The sequence below is a fragment of the Plecotus auritus genome, assembly GCF_963455305.1.
Source record: "Plecotus auritus genome assembly, chromosome: 8".
Classification (NCBI taxonomy): Eukaryota; Metazoa; Chordata; class Mammalia; order Chiroptera; family Vespertilionidae; genus Plecotus; species Plecotus auritus.
Genome location: NC_137782.1, coordinates 165621750 through 165641472, shown reverse-complemented (window position 1 = coordinate 165641472; position 19723 = coordinate 165621750). Strand labels below are relative to the sequence as shown.

Genomic DNA, 19723 nt, shown 5'->3' with positions numbered 1-19723 from the left:
ACCTCCGCAAGCACCAAAGGCATGAGGAGGACGGGCCAGACAGGCGCGTGTAGGACTGAAGGCAGAGCAGCAAAGACGGAGAGTAAGAGGTTGACCAGATGACCTGGGCTGTTCAGGATTTCTGTGGTTTCGAGCAATCACATAATGAACTATGGTTGGACTTGACCAAGTCCCCCCGGCCTGGACATCCATCCCAACAGAAGGCTAGGTGGTTGTCCCTTGCGAAGTTGCACACACTGTATACCTGGGGGTTTGAGGAGGGGCTCTGCTCAGACTCTGCAGCATGCCTTCCCCTCTCAGCTGCCGGGCTGCAGGCCCCTGTGGGTGAGCCATTCTGTGGGGAGGGGAGCCCTGGACACTTGCTCAGGCAGCAGGCAGCAGCTGCCCCTGTCCCTGCCAGGCCACGTCTGTGTTTCCATGGCCCCGGGTGGCCAGTGCCCACCCAGAGAGGGTTCTCCGGTGGAGGCCTTTCAGGCACTGCGGGTAGAGCAGCCTCGTGGGAAGGGTGTTCCCCACAGGACTCTAGCCCTCACCCAGTTCAGCCTCTTGTTTTGCAGAAGAGGAGCCTGAGGGCCAGAGAGGTTACGGCTGTGCCCGTGAGTGACAGCCCTGCGGCGCCCAGGTCCCCAAGCTCCCTGCTAACAGGAGGCAGCCTCCCGGGGCGAGCCTGCTCGCTTGCTGGACACTCCATACCCTGCTGCCAGCCACAGGGCACCCAAGGGACTAGGCAGGAGACTCTTGGCCTCCCAGGACCGCAGCTGAACCCAGCCCCGGCAGAACTAGGCTCGGTGAGGGGAGGGGGGGCTGGCCAGGGTGGCTGAGACGGGTGCCAAGCCGATCGCCTGTGAGAAACCTGCCTCCTGACTCACTGCTCCGGGTGTTTTTCTTCCTGTTCCGCTGTGACTTTTGCTTCATCTTATCTGTTTCCTTCCAGGTCCAGCTTTAGGGTGCGGCTGCCAGGCCTTAGGAGCCTTTGCAATGGTTTTGTATTCCTGTAGACACCAGATATAAACATATTTATATATTTGTGTCCCTCCCCTGCTCCCCCCAGTTCACAAGCCCGATGCACACTCTACACGCAGGCCACTCTGACCTCTGACCCCGTGTTCCATGTGGCAGGAGGGCCCCGCCCCGGGCCAGGTCCCAGGTCATGGCTGCTGGCTGTCTGTGGCGGAAGTCCTTGGTTGTTCCCCCTCCCCTCCTCCCAGCTCTAACCATTCTGTCCGTCTGTCTCGTCTCGTCCTCAGTTTCAAAGCAATGTCATGAAGGGCTTCCTCCTCGTGCCTAAAAGGAAACAATATGCTTTTGGAAAGAGGTGGGGTTGGAGTGAGTGTCCGGGCAGCGTGGGGCCCTCAGTCTCGGGGTGTTGAAGGACGTCTCCAGATGGGCTGTGAGCGCAGCCCGTTGGGAGCCTCGGTCACGCTGGAGAATCTCCCTCCGGAGGCAGACGGGTCCCAGGCCCGGGGCCTGCAGGCCGTGTTGGCGGAGACGCCGGGCCAGCAGCGGGGCTGAACCGTATTGTTTCCCTTTGAGGCCAGTCCTGGTCCTCGTCCCCATCCTCAGCTCATGCTTTTTGATTTGCATCTTTTTTTGCATGGACATGCCGAGTAGTGATAAGCAGGGTTTTCTGTTCTTTTTGGGCGTCTCTGGTCAGACTCTTCTCTTTCAGATCCCGTGTGAGGTCGTTAGGTTCAGGTGTGTCCTTGCCGTGTCCCTAAAGCGCAGGGCGTGACCGAGGCATGCAGGGAGCCCTAGCCCTGTGAGGAGCGGCCGCGGCCGCGGGCGGCAGGTAAGGACACCTGGTCTCTGTGCCTAGGTCGGTGCAAGACGGCAGCCAGAGCGGCCGGGAGAAGCTGGAGCTCGTCCTGTCCAACCTGCAGGCGGACGTCCTGGAGCTGCTGCTGGAGTTCGTGTACACGGGCTCCCTGGTCATCGACTCGGCCAACGCCAAGACGCTGCTGGAGGCGGCCAGCAAGTTCCAGTTCCACACCTTCTGCAGAGTTTGCGTGTCCTTCCTGGGTGAGCCGGGAGCGCCTGTCACCTGGGGAAACAGGGATGATGGGGGAAAATTCAAAACAGCAAAGGTTTAGCGGAGAGGGCTGAGTGTGCACCCCCTGCAGGTGCAGCTGGAGTTCACAGAGAGGTTTTATGATAATTCAGTAACTTCAAAGGCCTTTGCTCACCAGCATGGACAGAGGGGGCCTCTGCATCGCTCCCCCAGGCCCGGGCAGCTTTGTGAGGACAAATGGGGCCACGGGGGCCATGTGATGGTTCCTTCACGGGGAGCCTGGGCCCTGGCCTCCCAACCCTGTCCTCTAAACACGGGACAAGGAGCCACACACTTTATGTCCCTCTACCGCGTGTAACACCTGCACCGCACCAGGTGGCCACACGCAGACCTGCTGTCCGGGCTGGGGATCTGAGTGTCGGGGACCCCCAGCCGGAGAACACACTTATTCTACGGTTTGGAGCTGCCCAGCTTGGGGGAGAGCAGGGAGAGGGTGCAGTAGGGTTGAGTCACCAGGATCCGTAGCCTGAGCGTGGAGTGCAGCCAGAGAGCTAGGGGCTGAGCCTAGGGACAGGAGACCACGGGGGTCAGTGGGGAAGGGAATAGAGCAATCTAGAAGGGCCAGGAACCACAGCCTCAGAGTTAGGCTCCCAAAAGTATGGGTGTCCTGGGACCCAGACCCTTCGAGGCTAGAATAACCATTAGTGGGATCTCAGGGGAGTGAGCAGACTGAGCCAGGTCTACAGGTCGGTGGGGTGGACTGAGGCCTGTGGGCGATGGTGGGTGGGCATAGATGGGGTGTTATTGCTCCCATGACTCTTAAGTAGGAGTGTGTGACCCCAGGCATGCCCTTCACACTTATGGGAGACACCACAGGCCTCTAGTGTGACCCCCACCCCTGCCCTGTGGCCCACAGGCAGTGAGGAAGCTCCGTACCTCACAGTCTTCTGCTGGGACCCGCAGGAGAGAGGGAGGCCCTGGGACAGTCAGCGGGAGGTGGGGCAGAGGGAAACCCTGGACATGGACACAGGAAGTGGGCTCCTGGGGACCCTGGATGCTGGAGGCAGGTCCCAAGGCCATGGGCTCAGAGAAGGACCCATGGGCTCAGAGAAGGCAGTGGGCAGAGGTGGCACCCACCCAGGGCCCCAGGGTCAGTGGTCACGTGTTCTTTCCCCCAGAGAAGCAGCTGACGGCCAGCAACTGCCTGGGGGTGCTGGCCATGGCGGAGGCCATGCAGTGCAGCGAGCTCTACCACATGGCCAAGGCCTTCGCGCTGCAGATCTTCCCCGAGGTGGCGGCCCAGGAGGAGATTCTCGGCATCGCCAAGGACGATTTCATCGCCTACATCTCCAACGACAGCCTCAACACCAAGGCCGAGGAGCTGGTGTACGAGACGGTCATCAAGTGGATCAAGAAGGACCCTGCGTCCCGCGCACAGGTGAGGCCTGCCCCTCCTTCCAGCCCAGCCCCGCTCGGGCTGCCCATAGGCCTGGCCCCGGGGAGGCTGGAGCTGCTCCCGGGGCAGCAGACAGGCGAAGGGAGGGGTGAGAGATGCAAAATCAGGCCCCTGGTTCTCCAGGGCTGGCATCCCACCGGCAGGAGACCCAAGCTGACCAAGAGGCCACAGGGCCCGGGAGACAACGCCGGGGCCCTTTGGGGAGAAGTGTGCCCGAGCCAGGGCCCCCAGAGCTCCCCTGAGCTCAGACCAGCAGGAGGAGCACCCATGCTCTGGTTACTGGGAAGGTGGAGGGCCACCGCCGCACACGGGACGCAGGAAGGCGAGTCCCTGGGAGCGGGCAGCTGGCGCAGTCAGGGCCGGATCCAGGCAGGAGGAAGGGGGGGCAGGGTCCCAGGGGCACCTGAGTCCTAGGACACCAAGCACATCCCAGCGGGGTCTCGGGGCCAGAAAGCCCTGCTGGAGGCCCTCAGAATGGAGCTGCCTTGGCTCCCATAGCGGGGACCCCGGGGAGCCAGTGTAGCCGCACAGGTGCCACAGCCACCTGGTCCCACACTGCATCCCTGAGCCTCCTCACTCCCTCTCTCCCCGCACCAAGGCCGCCCTGGCCTCCAGGATGCCTAGTCACCCCCCAGTGGTCCTGCCTCCAGTCTCCTCCAGATTCATTCCCACCCTGCAGCTTCCGCACAGAGGCAGGTCCCGGAGCCAGTCTGAGGCAGGCAAAGGGACGCCCCTAAAAGGGTTTGTTTGTTGGGGTTGGGGAGACACAGGTTCTGACGGTTGTGATTTGCAAGCTTGTCAGTCATCATCTCCTTTCCAAAGCTGATGGCCATCAGCTTTCCTGGGCCCTCCCACCTGCTCCTGGGTTCCTGCCCCATGCACACCTCTCCAAGGCTCGGCCATCCATCTCAGCCTCCCGCAGCCTGGCGTGGAGCAAAGGCCCGTGATGGGGGTGGAGGTGGGAGCGAGATGCTGCAGAGACAGATGGACGGTCCACCCCCGGGTCAGCTGCAGCCAGCCAGACCTCCCGGTTCCTTGCTCTCATCGCCCCCAGCTGCCGGCAGCTGCCTTTTTTGTTGTTAATCCTCACCCGAGGATATTTTTCCAGTGATTCTTAGAGAGAGCGGAAGGGAGGGGAGAGACAGAGAGAAAAACATTGATGTGAGAGAGACACATTGATTGGTTGCCTCCCACATGAGCCCCGACCAAGGCCAGGGATAAAGCCTGCAACTGAAGTACATGCCCTTGACCGGAATCGAACCGGGACCTTTCAGTTCACAGGCCAACGCTCTATCCCCTGAGCCAAACTGGCCAGGGCTGGGAGCTGCCTTCTCTCTCTGCCGAGGCTGGGTGAGCGAGGGGCCGTCCTCCCAGCCAGACACAGACTGAACCACCCTGGCGTGCAGTGTCAGCACAAGCGCGGGGCTGGCCCTGTCTGCACGGTCTGACAGACCCCGTGTCCCCTCGGCCCCAGTACGCGGCGGAGCTCCTGGCGGTGGTGCGCCTCCCCTTCATCCACCCCAGCTACCTGCTCAACGTGGTTGACAACGAGGAGCTGATCAAGTCGTCGGAAGCGTGTCGGGACCTGGTCAACGAGGCCAAGCGCTACCACATGCTCCCCCACGCCCGCCAGGAGATGCAGACGCCCCGAACCCGGCCCCGCCTCTCCGCAGGTATTGGGGGGCCATGCCCCCAGCCCCGCAAATGCAGCTGTCCTGGGGTGCCCTGACTCCGGGTGGTCCCCCAGAGAGGCGCTGGGTGCAGATGCTGCAAGTGTGGGAGGTGGGGGCGGGGGGGGATGGTCCCAAGTGTGTCCATCGGTGTCCCTGCAGGCGTGGCTGAAGTCATCGTTTTGGTTGGGGGCCGTCAGATGGTGGGGATGACTCAGCGCTCCCTGGTGGCCGTCACCTGCTGGAACCCACAGAACAACAAGTGGTACCCCTTGGCCTCCCTGCCTTTCTATGACCGCGAGTTCTTCAGTGTAGTGAGCGCCGGGGACAACATCTACCTCTCAGGTGAGGCCCCGCAGGGCCGGCAGGGATGGCCATGGGCTTCCCAGGGGCGCCTTCCCGCACATCAGGGCTGAGGACGGCCCGGCCAGGAGTGTTGACTCCGAAGGCAAAGCCTCCTCCTGACCCTGAGCTGGGCTGCCTGGCGCGGCCCCTCCTCACTCCCCGCCGGCTCTCTGGACCTCCCCCCGCTGCAGGTGGGATGGAGTCAGGGGTGACGCTGGCCGACGTCTGGTGCTACATGTCCCTGCTCGATAACTGGAACCTCGTCTCCAGAATGACGGTCCCCCGCTGTCGGCACAACAGCCTGGTCTACGATGGGAAGATTTACACCCTCGGGGGACTCGGCGTGGCAGGCAACGTGGACCACGTGGAGAGGTGATGGGGCCATGGTCACAACGTGGGGTGGGGGGAGCATCCTCTGAAATTCACCAAAAGCTAAACTCTCACTGCTCCTCCTTCCCAACACCCACACCCTGAGCCACTCAGCAGGGGTCCTCAAACTTTTTAAACAGGGGGCCAGTTCACTGTCCCTCAGACCGTTGGAGGGCCGGACTATAGTTTTTAAAAAAAAACTATGAACAAATTCCTATGCACACTGCGGGCCCAGGATGAGTCGGCTGCTAAGCAGGACAGGCAGCGGCACCCGGCGGGCCGGATAAATGTCTTCGGCGGGCCGCATGTGGCCCGCGGGCCGTAGTTTGAGGACCCCTGCCTAGAGCCTGGACGTTTGTAAGGCGATGCCCAGACTCTTCAAACACAGCCGAGTGAGAGGACTGGGGATGGTGAGGCAGAAGGCCCACAGCTGCCGGTCGCGGACATGGGACACTCTTGTCCCGGCAGCCCCTTCTGGTGGCAGACGAGTGGGAAACCTGAGACCCAGGGGTGGGAGGCACAGGCGGGGCTTAGCTGGAGGGAATGCACTGGGCCTGGATTCGCTAGAATTTAAGGGGAAGCAGGAACCGTTGGCCCAAATGTGTGCCCTTCCAATGACTGCGCCTCCGTGTCCCTGCCAAGTGTGGGTTACACACCTGGGAGCCCCCTTTCCCCCTCCATCCCGCACAGACCGGGAATCCTCTTCGGACACAGGAAGGACCCCTGCACACAGACCTCGCCAGTCTTCTAGACTTCTCCAGAAGAGAACAGAAGCCAATGGGCCCCACCCACGTGTATAAGCCTGCCCTCTGCTGCGTCCTCCGGCCACTTAAACTGGGGCCACATACGGGGATCAGGGGTGGGCCCGGGAGCGGCAGCAGAATGGGCGGCGGCTTCGGGCCAGTCCTGCTTTTAGGAAAACAGATGCCCCAGGGAGTGACGCGTTAGGCTGAGCTGCCCCAAGTTCCAGCTCAGGACACAGCCAGGATCCCCGGAGCCCTTTCCCATGGCCTGCCCACACCCCAGCCCACCTCCCGCCCAGGTCACCAGCGCCACCGGAAGCAGATATCCCCGTGCGACGGCCCTTTGCCCCTGGAGCCACACGGACCCTCAGGGTGTACGTTTCCCTCGCTGGCTAATTGGACACTTGACAAATGTTCCAGCGAAGATGGTTTCAGAGTGAGACGGGCCGGGTGTGCTCACGATGGGCTGTTAACTCCCCCACGTGGAGCCCAGCGTTGGCTCCCTAACAGCATTTAACCGTCATATTGACTTGGAGATCACGGGGAACTCCCGTGGGATTATGAGATGCTGATCCTGCCGTCGACCCCGGGTCAGCCCCGATGCTGACAGCCTTCGGTGGGGCCCACTGCACGGCCACCACGCCCGGGCCTTCCAGAAGCCCAGCTTCCACTCGTTTGTCATCCAGAAATAAGCGCATGAAGCAGGCAGGAGACATTTTCTAGGTAGGGGAAAACTGAGCTATTTTTAATCTCCTAAGACGTTGATTACTCATTTTGCAAACTTCCACTTGTTGATAAACACAGGGATTTGCTTGAGGATCACATACACCAGGAGGCGGATAAGTTCCACTGCCCTTGGGTCCGGAAGCCGTTCTCCCCAACCTCGGAGCAGGCTCTCCCGGCTTCCCCCTGGAGAACCAGACACCCTGGCACCCAGGAGACCGAGCAGCCCAGGGCAACAGGGTGCCCTTCGTCAGCCTCCTGGGTCTGCCAGCTGGCCTTGTAGGGATTGGACGCAGACTTGAAGACCCCTGGGTGGTGTGAGTGCAAGGGAGGGGGAGGGGGCAGGACTCCCAAGGGGCAGAGCTGAGCCCTTTGGGCAAGTCAAGTGCTATGGCACACGGTGGCAATGATGAGAACCAGGGTGACAGGAAGGTGGGGGCAGTGGGGACATACACCAGGGTGCTTTGTTCCCCAGGAAGCACTAATGGTACAAATTGCTCTTATATTGATAATGAATGCGATATATGGTGCATTATAATTACATTACGTTGCTGTATTACAGGACTAGAGCAAGATTATGTAACTAGAGATTAAAACAACAGTACAATAGACAAGCATGTATGATCATTCTATAAATCACTGGGTCTAATATTTTATAGCCATATATCACAGAGCTGTGGTTACCGGATAAATGATAGCATAGCGGAGTGCCTCACTCCTCGGGGACATTTGCATGTCATCAGCTTATCCTCCAGGGTGTCAGGAGACGGAGGGCTGTGGCTTGGCAAACAGCCAGCTGGAATACCAAGCTCTAGGGAGAGTTGCGTTTGGAGGAACGCGCCATTATACCGAAAGCCACACAATCCCCGACCGACTCCAGCCCTTCTGCAAGAGCTCTCTGGATCTCTGCCATCCTGGCTTAAAAAACAGACACCTGAACTTCTGACACTGCCCAAGAAGACACTTACTGCATCGCCTATTAGCACACCTTCAACTGGGGCTCAATTCAGTCAAGCCCTGCTGCCCTGTCAGGGACCTCAGCCTCTTCTCGGAAGCCGCGTCTTCACAAGCTCCGAGCTGGATGCACCAGTGGTCCCCTCGCCCCCGCCCAGAGCCGGGCGCTGTCTTCCGCGGTCGCTGAGCTGTGACCGGGTCACGGCTCGTGCTCCAAGGAGGGTCGTGGGAACAAGTGGGCCCAGTGTGCTCCCAGGAGAGAGATGCTGGGACCGGAGAGCGGAGCAGCGAGCCCGCAGCGGAGGTGCGCCCTGGGTCCGCCCAGGGACAAGCAGTCGGCCGTGTGGACGGGCCAGCGCTGGGCGGTCCGGAGCGAGTGCTGGTGAGGTCAGCGCACGAGGAACACGGCACGGACGCTGAGACCTGGGCCCGACGCTGGCCCGGGAAGGAAGACCTGAAAGGTCCCTGTTCCCTGCCTGACCTGCTCAATTCCAATTCCGGCTGCTTCCTGTTCTCACGTCCCCCCTGTCTGGTCCTCACCTCTCAGGTGAGGAGGAAGGCTGAGAAGGCTAGTGCAGGCCAGTCCCCCGTGGCCGCGAGTGACTCCTCCGAGGGCCCTGAGCTGAGTGACCTCGGCCTGTGCCAGGGGTGCCCAGGGCAGGAAGCAGATGGTGGTGGCCCGATATCCGCTGCCTCCGTTGGGGCCCCCGCCCCGCCCAGGGCCCACTCTGACCCTGGGGCCGTTTTCTCCTCTCGGCAGGTATGACACCATCACCAACCAGTGGGAGGCCGTGGCCCCTCTGCCCAAGGCCGTGCACTCTGCAGCAGCCACCGTCTGCGGCGGCAAGATCTACGTGTTCGGTGGCGTGAATGAGGCTGGCCGAGCTGCGGGCGTCCTCCAGTCTTACGTCCCACAGACCAACACGTGGAGCTTCATCGAGTCCCCAATGATCGGTGAGAACCAGCGTCTCCCCCGCCCAGGGCCAGGGCAGGTCCCCACCGCGTCGTTTCGTTGGGTCTCAATAGCCGAGGCCCGGAGGGCGGGCTGGGCCCGATGCTTCTGTGAACCCAAGCCCAGGGGCGGGAGGGGGAGGCGAACCCCAGCCCACGTGCAGCTGCGAATCCCACCACCTGGACCGAGGGCAAGCTATTCCACGTGCAGGTGCCTCCCGGCCCTGGGCCCTTCCGCAGGCCAGTCAGTGACACGGGAGGCCTCTCCAGCTCCCTTCCTCTGGGGGATCCCCGGGGAAGAGACGGGGAGAGAAGGCCAGAGCGATGCCCTGACCTGCCTGGCCTGCTCTCCCCACAGACAACAAGTACGCGCCCGCCGTCACCCTCAACGGCTTCGTGTTCATCCTGGGTGGGGCTTATGCCAGAGCCACCACCATCTACGACCCCGAAAAAGGGAACATTAAGGCGGGCCCCAACATGAATCACTCTCGCCAGTTCTGCAGGTGAGCAGGAGGGGAGGGAGGGCGGGACAATAGGAGAGGTTTGAGCGCAATGAGTGACCTCCATTCATTGACCAAAGGGAGTCCCAGGCCCAGAGCAGCAGCCCCGACCAATGCAGGTGTGGGCATTGGTGCCCCAGCAGAGCGTGAAGCACCCGGAGGCAGCCCCTGGCCCAGAGCCCAGCCCTGTGGCTTAACGGGCCCCATCTCCAAGCCGGAAATGAAGGGCTTCCTACCGGGACCTGCCTGGGTCCTTCGAGGCCACACCTTCCCTGGTCAGGAGGGCAGGGTGGGGCTGTAGGTCAGCTTTCCCCCAGGGCCACCTGCCCATCGCAGGCAGGCAGCGCCAGGCCAGAGCTGCCAAAACCCTACCGGGGACAGGCGGCTTCCGGGGGATGCTCTGATGGTGCAGTGATCCTGGTGGCCCTTGGGAGCTGGGCCCAGCAAGTGGCACCCGTGGTCTCAAAGCTTCCTGGGCAGAAACACACACGAACCAGCCCCCCCCCCCCCCAGGACAACATGGGAGAGGTCAGTGTGTGGCCTGGTTCCCAGACATCCTGGCCCTGGGGCCCAGGAAAACTAACTCCCCTGGGCAGTGAGACACAGCCCTGCTGCTCCACCCCTTTTCCTGGACTACGAGGAACGAGGAATACAAAGGAGCCCCAAGACCCCCTTTTTAGCATTTCCACAGCAGATTGCGTCCGAAGACAGCTCAGCCCTGCAGAGGTGGCCACCTGTCCTCGGTGCGGACAGCATGGGGCACGTACGCAGAGCCCGCTGTTGGTGCGACATAGCTCACACAGCTAAAAGCTGCCGCCAGCCTGTGGTGTGACCTTGGAGAGGGACCCCCTGCCCCCCCCTCCCCTGCCCGGAGGTCCTATCCATGAAACAGGCAGTGGGACAAGACAGCACGGAGGTCCCCAGCTCTCCTCGGGTCGCACACTCCAATGGTGGCATGCACGTGGCAGCCCACCTACCCTCCCCGCTGATAAGGAGCTGGAGCTTGAGCAGGGCTTGTGGGAGGACTCCCAGACCTCATCTGACACTCGGCGTGGGCGCAGAAAGACGAAATGCCGAGGGGAGGTTTGAGCTGGGTCTTGCAAGAGAAGCGGGGAGAAGCTATGCCCCAAGGGGAGGAGTGTGGGGCCCTGATGGTGGGCAGCAATTGAGGGACCTTCGGTGTCTGCTGAGCAGTCTAGACCAGCGGTCGGCAAACTGCGGCTCGCGAGCCACATGCGGCTCTTTGGCCCCTTGAGTTTTTAGCAAAGGCCAGCTTAGGAGTACCCTAATTAAGTTAATAACAATGTACCTACCTATATAGTTTAAGTTTAAAAATTTTGGCTCTTAAAAGAAATTTCAATCGTTGTACTGTTGATATTTGGCTCTGTTGACTAATGAGTTTGCCGACCACTGGTCTAGACTGACGTGTTCTGTTGGAGGCTCTGGACTTCAGGAAGGGGTGGAGACGTTCAAAGGGTATCTGTTCAGCCGACAGCCAAGAAGAAATGGCCATTCGCTCAAGTGAGCGAGCAATCAGAGCCAGACGCGTGGGTCTGCGTGAGGGGCAGCTGAGAGGAGGAAGGGTTTGGGGAATGCAGACAGGACAGAGTGGGGAGCTCACAGGAGGGACCGCTGACTGAGCCCCAGGACCAAGCCAGTGAGCGAGGCGCGGGGACCCCGTGGTCACCCTGCAGAGAGCACCCAGGCCGCGGTCATGGGTGGGCAGCCGCGCCTGCCCAGCGGGTAAGGAGCCGCAGCAAGAAGCTGTGACTCTGGGCCTCAGCCACGGGCAAACCGCACTCACGCGGCCGCGCTCAGTTATGACCCCGCTGCCGTCACCGCCTCCTAGCGAGTCACGTGCCCCCCGGGATCTGAGCATCCGGAAGTGAGCTGAGCCCAGAGCCTGTACAGGAGGCTGTTCCTCTTTCGTCAGTCCCGCAGGCCCTAGGCACCCCGTGTGCACGTGTCACCCACAGTTCCGAGGGCAGTGCGGCATGGCGTCCTGATTGGCTGTGGGGAGAGAGGTTTTTCTTATACAGCTGAGGTCAGAGGGCAAAGAAGAGCAGCCAGATCCCCTGTGGCTTTTGCAAGAGGGCAGCAGCAGCTGCAGCACACCGGGCGGGAGGCTGTGTCTCCGGGTCCACGTGGAGGCTCCGTGGCTGACGCTCTCCCGCTTTCCCTGGCAGTGCCGTGGTGCTCGATGGCAAGATCTATGCGACGGGGGGCATTGTCAGCAGTGAGGGGCCGGCGCTGGGCAACATGGAGGCCTATGAGCCCGCCACCAACACCTGGACCCTCCTCCCGCACATGCCCTGCCCTGTGTTCAGACACGGCTGCGTCGTGATAAAGAAATACATTCAAAGCGGCTGACGTCAGCGGGACCGCCACGCGAGACCGTGGACAAGTCTGGGGAGGCACGTGCCCCTCACAGGATCAGTTTTCAGCAACACCAGGAAGAGGCCGACAAACACAACCGGGGAACTCGCTGCGCTCGACATGCGGATACTCTGCATCGGATGTCGTGTCGGAAGTCATCCTCGCCTTGGGGGCAACCGGGCTTAGCTCGGGGCACGGGGACCGACCTTCCAGCGCGGCCTCGGGCTCCGCGGGAGGCCTTGCTCTGACGGAGGCGCTCACTCTGCCCGGTGCAATAGAGTCTCACATATTTTTCAACTGGGAGAGAGCAGCTGTTTTTTCCTTCCTGCAGAGCAAGCTGGACCCCTAGACCACCACAGATCACTTATCCTATAACAATAGTAGGCGTCAGGCTCCCTTGGAATAAGATCAAAGTGTCCTTATCACTTTGATTCCTGTTTTGTTTTTAACCAGCCTACACTTCCCGTGGCCAGGAGAAAACAGGGGCGGTATGCGCAGCGCGAGGCTGCTGGTCCCGCGCAGAGCCAGCCGTGGCCAGCCGTGGCCAGCCGTGGCCAGCCGTGGCCGGAGCCGCTGCAGGGGCGGCCGTAGGGACAGTTGGGAGAGCGTCTGTCCTTCCCAGGTTTTTCTACCATGTTTTTGCTGCAGAAGGACAAGATGATCGTGCTAGCTTTCTCTTATCCAATAGCAAGTATTTAGATTTTTCAAGGCATTTTCTTGATAAACAAAAGGCTATTTTTAAGTACGGAGAGGAGGCGGCCAGGCGGGGGGGCCGGCGGGAGCTCCGGAGCTCTGAGGAGGTCCTGCCGGAGTGGCATGGGCTCTAGTTTTTCTAGGAGCAGAAGAGAGGATCTCTCCTGGGTGGCACAGAGGCACCTGTTTTATTTTTAGAAAAAGTTACTCCCAGACAGCCCCCTAAGAGCTGTGCCTCCTGGGGACATGTCCAGTAACGAGGCTGTTCCAGCAGGAAACCACGAGCTCCCTCCTGGGGGAAGGCTGAGGCCCGGGCCGGCGGGGCGGAGGACGGGAGGACGTGTCCGCAAAGCACAGGGGACTATTTTGGATACGTAGAGCCCTAGCGTAAGGCACCTGCCACCACGCGCTCAGGATGGGGCAGCCTTCTTAGACGAGCCAGGACAGCCGAGGCCTGGGGCGTGGGCAGAATCTTCCAGCCGCATGTTAACCTGAGACAGGGAAGCCAGGAGGGAGGCCACGTGCGGCTCCAAGGAGAAAGGCCTTCCCGCCGGTCCTCGGACCCGCACACCTCACGCGGTGGTCCGTTTCCATCCCGGGGCAGGAAGAACGCCGCCGCCGCCGCCGCTGCGCTGTTTAGTTGAAGTTGGTACCAAATACACATTTACCGTTTTTATATCTGGGACGTCAACTTGCATTTCATGATTTAAAAATTAAAAAAAAAAAGCCACTTATCAGGAGACGAGGACAGGCCACGCTTTCCATCTCTCCGCGTGGGTGACAGAGCTCCAGTGCCAGCACGGACGGGGGTGGCCCCCCCTGGGACAGGATGCCGAGCTTCGTTATGCAGTTTTTACTATTATTTATTCTTTTAAAAAGTAATAAGCACAAAACTACATACATTGTATGTCATTTAAAGTATTTATGTCAAACAGGGTGCAAGTGTGAACCCAAGGACTGGAGCACAAATTTCTAACTGCCCGGGGCAGGGCTACGTTAGCGTTGGTGTGCGTCTGCCTCCAAAGGAGGTGTTAGCGGTCAGCAGGACTCGACACAGATGGCATTGAAATTCCGTTTCTCTCCTCGCCGATCACACTGGAGCAAAACTGGCTATTTCTGTGAATGATATAAACAGGGTTCTCTGTAATGGTATTGTACATAGTATATGTTTATTGTTAAGTTCTTGTTATATTATAATAAATATATTTATAGATCTAGACCCGGAAGTCCATGTAATAATGTCTTCGTGTGCCTTCATCCTGGCCACGGTGATGAGAAACCCTAGTGCAGGTCCTTCTCCCTCGGGCATCAGCCGTCTGGGCTCCGTCACAGACCTGCACGCAGATGAGGAGGGAGGAGAGGACTCCTTGGCAAGGGACAGAGCTGGAAGGACGCCAAGAATCAAGGGCAATTGAAGGTCAAAATGGAAAGGGACTTACAAATAGTCTGGAATGACTCGGAGGATCTCCCTTTAGTTGTCAGTGCTCTTTTTTTTTTTTTTTAAATGTGTTTTTATTGATTTTAGAGAGAGAGGGAGAGGGAGAGAGAGAAATATAAGTGAGAGAGAAACATCGACTGGCTGCCTCCCACACCACCCCTCTGCCCCCGCCACCAGGGATCGAGCCCGAAACCAGGGCATGTGTCCCGAGTGCGAATGGAACCAGCAACCTCTTGGTGCATGCGTCAGTGCTCAGCCACTGAGCCACACCGGCGGGGCATAAGTGCTCCTGTCATACTAGCGCAACCAGAAGCTTCCAAGTCAGCGTCCCCTGGTCTAACTCCCGCGTCCGGCTTCCTTACTGAGGGGCTGCCAAAGCCACCTGGCAGCTCCAACTCGCCAGCCTGAGAAGAAACACAACATCCTTCCTCCAGAAGAACAGCACGGCGTGGCTTCTACCCTAAAATGCAGACACGGCGGCCTCCCCGCCTTCCGTCACGCCCGAGGCTGTTGGCTAACACGTCACATAGATGGCCTTGGCTAAGGAAGCCCATGCAAGGCTTCCCAAGGTGAACAGCCACCCACCAGGCAGGATCGCACCCTCTGGTAGGGAAAGAAGTTTAGGAGGAGAAGGTAGGGTTAGCGGCATTTCTCAGGAAAACAATGTGAAAACAGCGGGGCGGGGGTAGGTGAGCGTGGGATCCCAGAGAGCCTGGCCCAGGCCTTGCGACGCCAAACGGGTATCTGCCAGGACGTCTTCAGAAACGCGGGTCCTGGAGGAGAGGACGGAGGGCGGGAGGGTCCCAGCTGTGAGGAGCTGAAATGAGAGCTGTCATCAAATCCAGGCAATAGTTCCGTCAGCTCCTTCCTGTCTGCTCTACTCCCCGACGTCAGGGAAACACGTTCCCTGGTCTGTGAAGGGCCTGTGTCCTTCAGACGGCTCTCCGGGGTGGTGAGCACATCCCATGTCCCGTGACGGACATGTGTCCACTCTGCTAGGAGCCCATGAGGCTGGGAGTCTCTCCTGCTGGACTCGGGGTGCTACCGTCAGACAGAGTGGATGGTAAGCAGGTGGCTATGACAGCCACAGACAGGAGGCGGCTCACGTGTGTGTGTGTGTGTGTGTGTGTGTGTGTGTGTGTATGTGTGTGAAAGAGAGAGAAAGAGAGAGAGAGAGAGAGAGAGAGAATTTTTAAAAACACATAGCCAAAACAAGACTACGTCAGGAAAAATACGTGCAGTTCCTGTGACAAAGGACTAATGTCTTTATTTAAGGGCCCATGAAATTCCCTAAGAAAATTTTAAGTGGTTCCAACTGTTAAATAGGTCATAAAGAACCCCATGAGGAGAAAACATTGCTAGTAAACACTCAACAAAAAAGTTCAACACTGCTAGTCTTTTAAATAATGACACTTAAAATAATGAGGAAACATCTTGACCTGCTAAATCCGCTTACCAAAGCTTCAGACGCCCAAGCCAGTTTGGCTCAGTGGGTAGAGCGTCGGCCTGCGGACTGAAGGGTCCCAGGTTCGATTCTGGCCAAGGGCACAGGCCCGGGTTGCGGGTTCGATTCCCAGTGGTGGGCGTGATAGGAGACAGCCGATCAATGATTCTCCCTCATCATTGATGTTTCTCTCTCTCTCTCTACCTCTTCCTTCCTCTCTGAAATCAATAAAGAAATATATTTTTAAAAAACAAAGGGTGGGAGGGGACCTGGAGGACAGGTGAAACTTCGAGGCGTGCCAAGGGCTTTGTGAGCGGAAATGTGGCAGGTGCCAGTTCGCAAAACCCTGAAGAGCACCTAACGGGGGACCCATGCCTGGGCGTCCGTAGGGAATAATACAGACTCTGGGTAAGTCACAGAAGAATGGCTGACGCCCCCATTTACTGACGCTCACATCGGTCAGACACCGTGCTGAGCACTTAAAGCCCGGGACCCTCACAGCCTGCGAGACGGGCACCAAAGACATGCAGCCACATAGGAAACATTAGCCGAGGAAGAGAAGCAGGATCCATATTGTATGTGATTGTGGTTGTGTAAGGTATGTATGTGAAGATACATAAAATATTTATAGAAAAGTGACAGGTTCACAGTCATAAACTACCATTAGTTGCCCCAGTGGGATTGTGGGCAATTTTTCTTCCTTCTTCCTTCTAAAATATATATAAAGTGATGGCATTACTTTTATAATAAAGATATATATTTTTTTGAATGGGGAATGAGGGGCAGAAAGTAATCTTTCCCCTACAGCCTAAGAAACTGTCGAAGATTATTCCTACTCTGGGCACCATAAGCAAAGTTAGGGTTCAGAATAAAATAACAAAGAATGACGTATAAGAAAGTGATCGCCAGTAATAAACAAGATTGTTTTTTTTAAAAAAAAAAAAAAACCCTAAAGGCTGGGGAGTGAATTATATCTTTCAGTGCATGGAAAAAAAGAACATCAACACTTAATCTCAGATAAAATAAGATGAAAAGGGGAAAATTGAGAGAAAACTCTCTTTCAACATAAGGATGCATGTGTGAGTGCTAAAACTCTGAATGAGTGACCAAGATCCTTTTGAAGGTCTTCTCTAACGAAGCCTCCGTATGTTTATATAAAGGTCTTCTCTAACGAAGCCTCCGTATGTTTATATAAAGGTCTTCTCTAACGAAGCCTCCGTATGTTTATATACCACAATCGCACACATTATCTCATCAGATCCCTTCAATTACCCTAAAAGGCACAGGTCATCGTCTTCACTCTTTCAAAGGAAATGATGTCGGAAAAGTTAAGTGACTTGTGCAGTCATGGCTACACCAGGCCCGTGTCCTCCATGCATCATCGCACTTAATCCTCCTAACGATCCCCAGAGGGTGGTACCCCCTGCACAGGTGAGGCCTCCGGTTAGGCAGAGACTGGGGCTGAGGCCCATCAGTAGTCAGGCCCCACTCAGCAAGCCTCTGGAGGGCCTGCGCGGCATCGCACGGCCTCTCCACATCTGTCAGCAGTTGCCTAACTCTTAAGACTCCAAAACTAAGGCTCCTCCCTCCTCCCCATCCCCTCTCGGAAGTCTGTACTACAGAGAGTTCTGTGATGTGGTCTGTCAGCTGGGTTAGACACGGTCCTCTTCCAAAGCAAGTTTAGGAATGCCTGGTAAGAGTCTCAGTGACACCTGGCTTCCCCTGGCTTGGCTTCACCCAGGAAACTTGGGTGGATGAGAGTCCACGAAAACGTCAGCCCACCATTGCTGTCTCTCTTGAAACTCCTGTGAGCCTTCCAATGCAATGAACTCTTAAGGAGTTCCTATCCGACCGTGACCCCGGCCTGGGAGAGTAAGGGGAGAACACACCGACCTGGCTGCACCATCTCCACCCCGACCTGGCTGCACCATCTCCACCCCGACCTGGCTGCACCATCTCCACCCCGACCTGGCTGCACCATCTCCACCCCGACCTGGCTGCACCATCTCCACCCCGAAGGGCACGTCATGCCCTCGGCACCCTCGTTGACAGGAGGTTAAAGTGCTTCCCCACCGTACTGAGCATGCTCCGCTCTAAGGGGTATCACCAAATTGCTCTAAAAGCACTTACTAGTGTCATCCTGCCATAATCAGCGTGTATGGGAGTTTCGTTCCCCCACACCCTCACCAGTACTAAATACTGGCAAACTTTACAATGTTTTTGCTTATCATCACAGATGAAAAATACGTTTTGGCCTCTAGTACTTCTATCTGTAAATTCCCTGTTTACATCCTTTGCCAGCTTGCTGTTTTATCTATCACTGAGTTGTGTTTTATTTATGGGATCTCTTTATATCTTATGACCTTTAATAACCCTTTCTCAGTTATATATATATGGTAAATATCTTCTCCCAGTTTATCATTTGTCTTGTTGTACATTTTGTCCTTCATTGTAGAGATCTTAAATTACTATGTAGTCAAATCTAGCTTTTTTAGTTTTGAAAGGCTTCCTTGATCCTGAGTATATAGTTTTTAATTCTTTTGTATTTACATTTAACCTATCTTTTATTTTTCATGTTTCCTTCTTAAACCCACTCTCCTGAAATGTTTTTGTGTAGGATATAAAGTAGAGCGCAAACATTCCTCCTACACACACACACACACACACACGGATTGCTCTTCCTAATTAATCTCTGTGATCTGAGATACCAACTTCCTCTTGTATTATTCCCATAGATTCAGACCTGTGTGGGGTCTATTAATCTATTGGTCTTATTGCTTCTCTCTCTTTTTATCCTAATACCTGTAATAATAAAAGTGTAATATGCTCATCAGACTGGATGTCCTTCCGGACAAAAGACCACGGCCTGGGTGCCAGAGGGAAGCCGGTGCCAGCAGCCGGGGGAAGGAAGGCCTACTCTCGCACGAATTTCATGCATCGGGCCTCAAGTAATTTCAGAACAAATCTTGATGTTTTCTATGGCAAGTCTCATCCTATCATTTTTAAAATGCTGTTTTTTTTAAAACTCCCAAAATCTCTAGATTGAGGTGTTAACGTCTAAATAAGTCTGTTTTAAGATAGGTGTTATATATTCTTTTTTAAGCTTAATCCTGTCATTTTATAGTTTTTGTTACTACTGTGAAGGAGCTCCTTTTGTTCCATGACATTTACTGCTTATTAATAATATATTTAGAAGTTGTTGATCTCTGATGAAAAGAAAAAAGTGTTTTCCCACCTGGGTCAAGGAGCTAAGTCAAATGGGGAAGGACCCAACTCCAAGAAGTCTGCCTTTCCCACATGAGAGCAGAAATAAGGTCGCCCAAAAATCTGCACCACCTTCCCACATTTGTCACCCATGTGCTCTGCTGCCCTCTCACATCTGGCAGGTCGCCTGGGGTCTTTCCTCATGAAAGCTGAGGGCACAGCCTTTGAGCGGATCAGACCAGATGAATAAGACCATGTTCCCTGCAGGCAAGGCCACGTCCTCCTGCGCCCACAGAACACGCACCCTGATGAGTAGACAGGTGTCCCGAACTCCACTGGCGGCCTGAACGTACTCCAGCGTGAAACGTGGAAAGACGAGGCCACAGCTCTGCACACGCTCTAGCCATCCCTGCAGCCTCCAGATGACTCAGAAGCAGTCGTTCTTGTTAGAGGGGCTTCACCTACTATGCACACGGAATCCCTCCATCTCCGGGACGCCGGCCACTGACTGCTCGAGTGCAAACCTGTGCAACAGAGGAGCCTGGGGGACTAGGCATCCTGTTAATAAAAATCCAATTATTATTTGGATTTCACCTCCTGCTTTCTCTGAGCACCTTTCCATCGCCAGTGCCTTGTTTCAAGCCCTTATTACGCCTCACCTTGGCTGTTGCCATAGCCTCTCTCAGATGGTTATCCTATATAACAAAAGCCTAATATGCAAATTGTCCCCTAGGGCAGTCATTCGACCGGGAGACCAGGAGTTCGACCGCTCGCAATGACATGCTCTGACCACAAGGGGGCGGCGCGGAACATGGCGGGTGTCAGCAATGCGGGGCTGGCAGCAGGCGG

At 56.9% G+C, this 19723-nt stretch overlaps 1 protein-coding gene across 2 annotated transcripts in view; it reads left to right on the top strand.

Annotated features, from left to right (window-relative positions):
- KLHL29 (kelch like family member 29) overlaps positions 1-14001 on the top strand; it is a 273992-nt gene extending 259991 nt beyond the window's left edge. Inside the window, exons 7-14 of one of the 2 annotated variants that reach the window (XM_080684247.1) lie at positions 1817-2019; positions 3187-3446; positions 4939-5137; positions 5297-5479; positions 5671-5851; positions 9029-9222; positions 9578-9722; positions 11906-14001. In XM_080684247.1, coding sequence (XP_080540373.1) covers positions 1817-2019; positions 3187-3446; positions 4939-5137; positions 5297-5479; positions 5671-5851; positions 9029-9222; positions 9578-9722; positions 11906-12089 — 1549 coding nt within the window. In that variant the 3' untranslated portion in view covers positions 12090-14001. The remainder of the gene's footprint in view (positions 1-1816; positions 2020-3186; positions 3447-4938; positions 5138-5296; positions 5480-5670; positions 5852-9028; positions 9223-9577; positions 9723-11905) is intronic. The other variant, XM_080684248.1, reaches the window with a different exon arrangement.
- The last annotated feature ends 5722 nt before the right edge of the window (positions 14002-19723 follow it).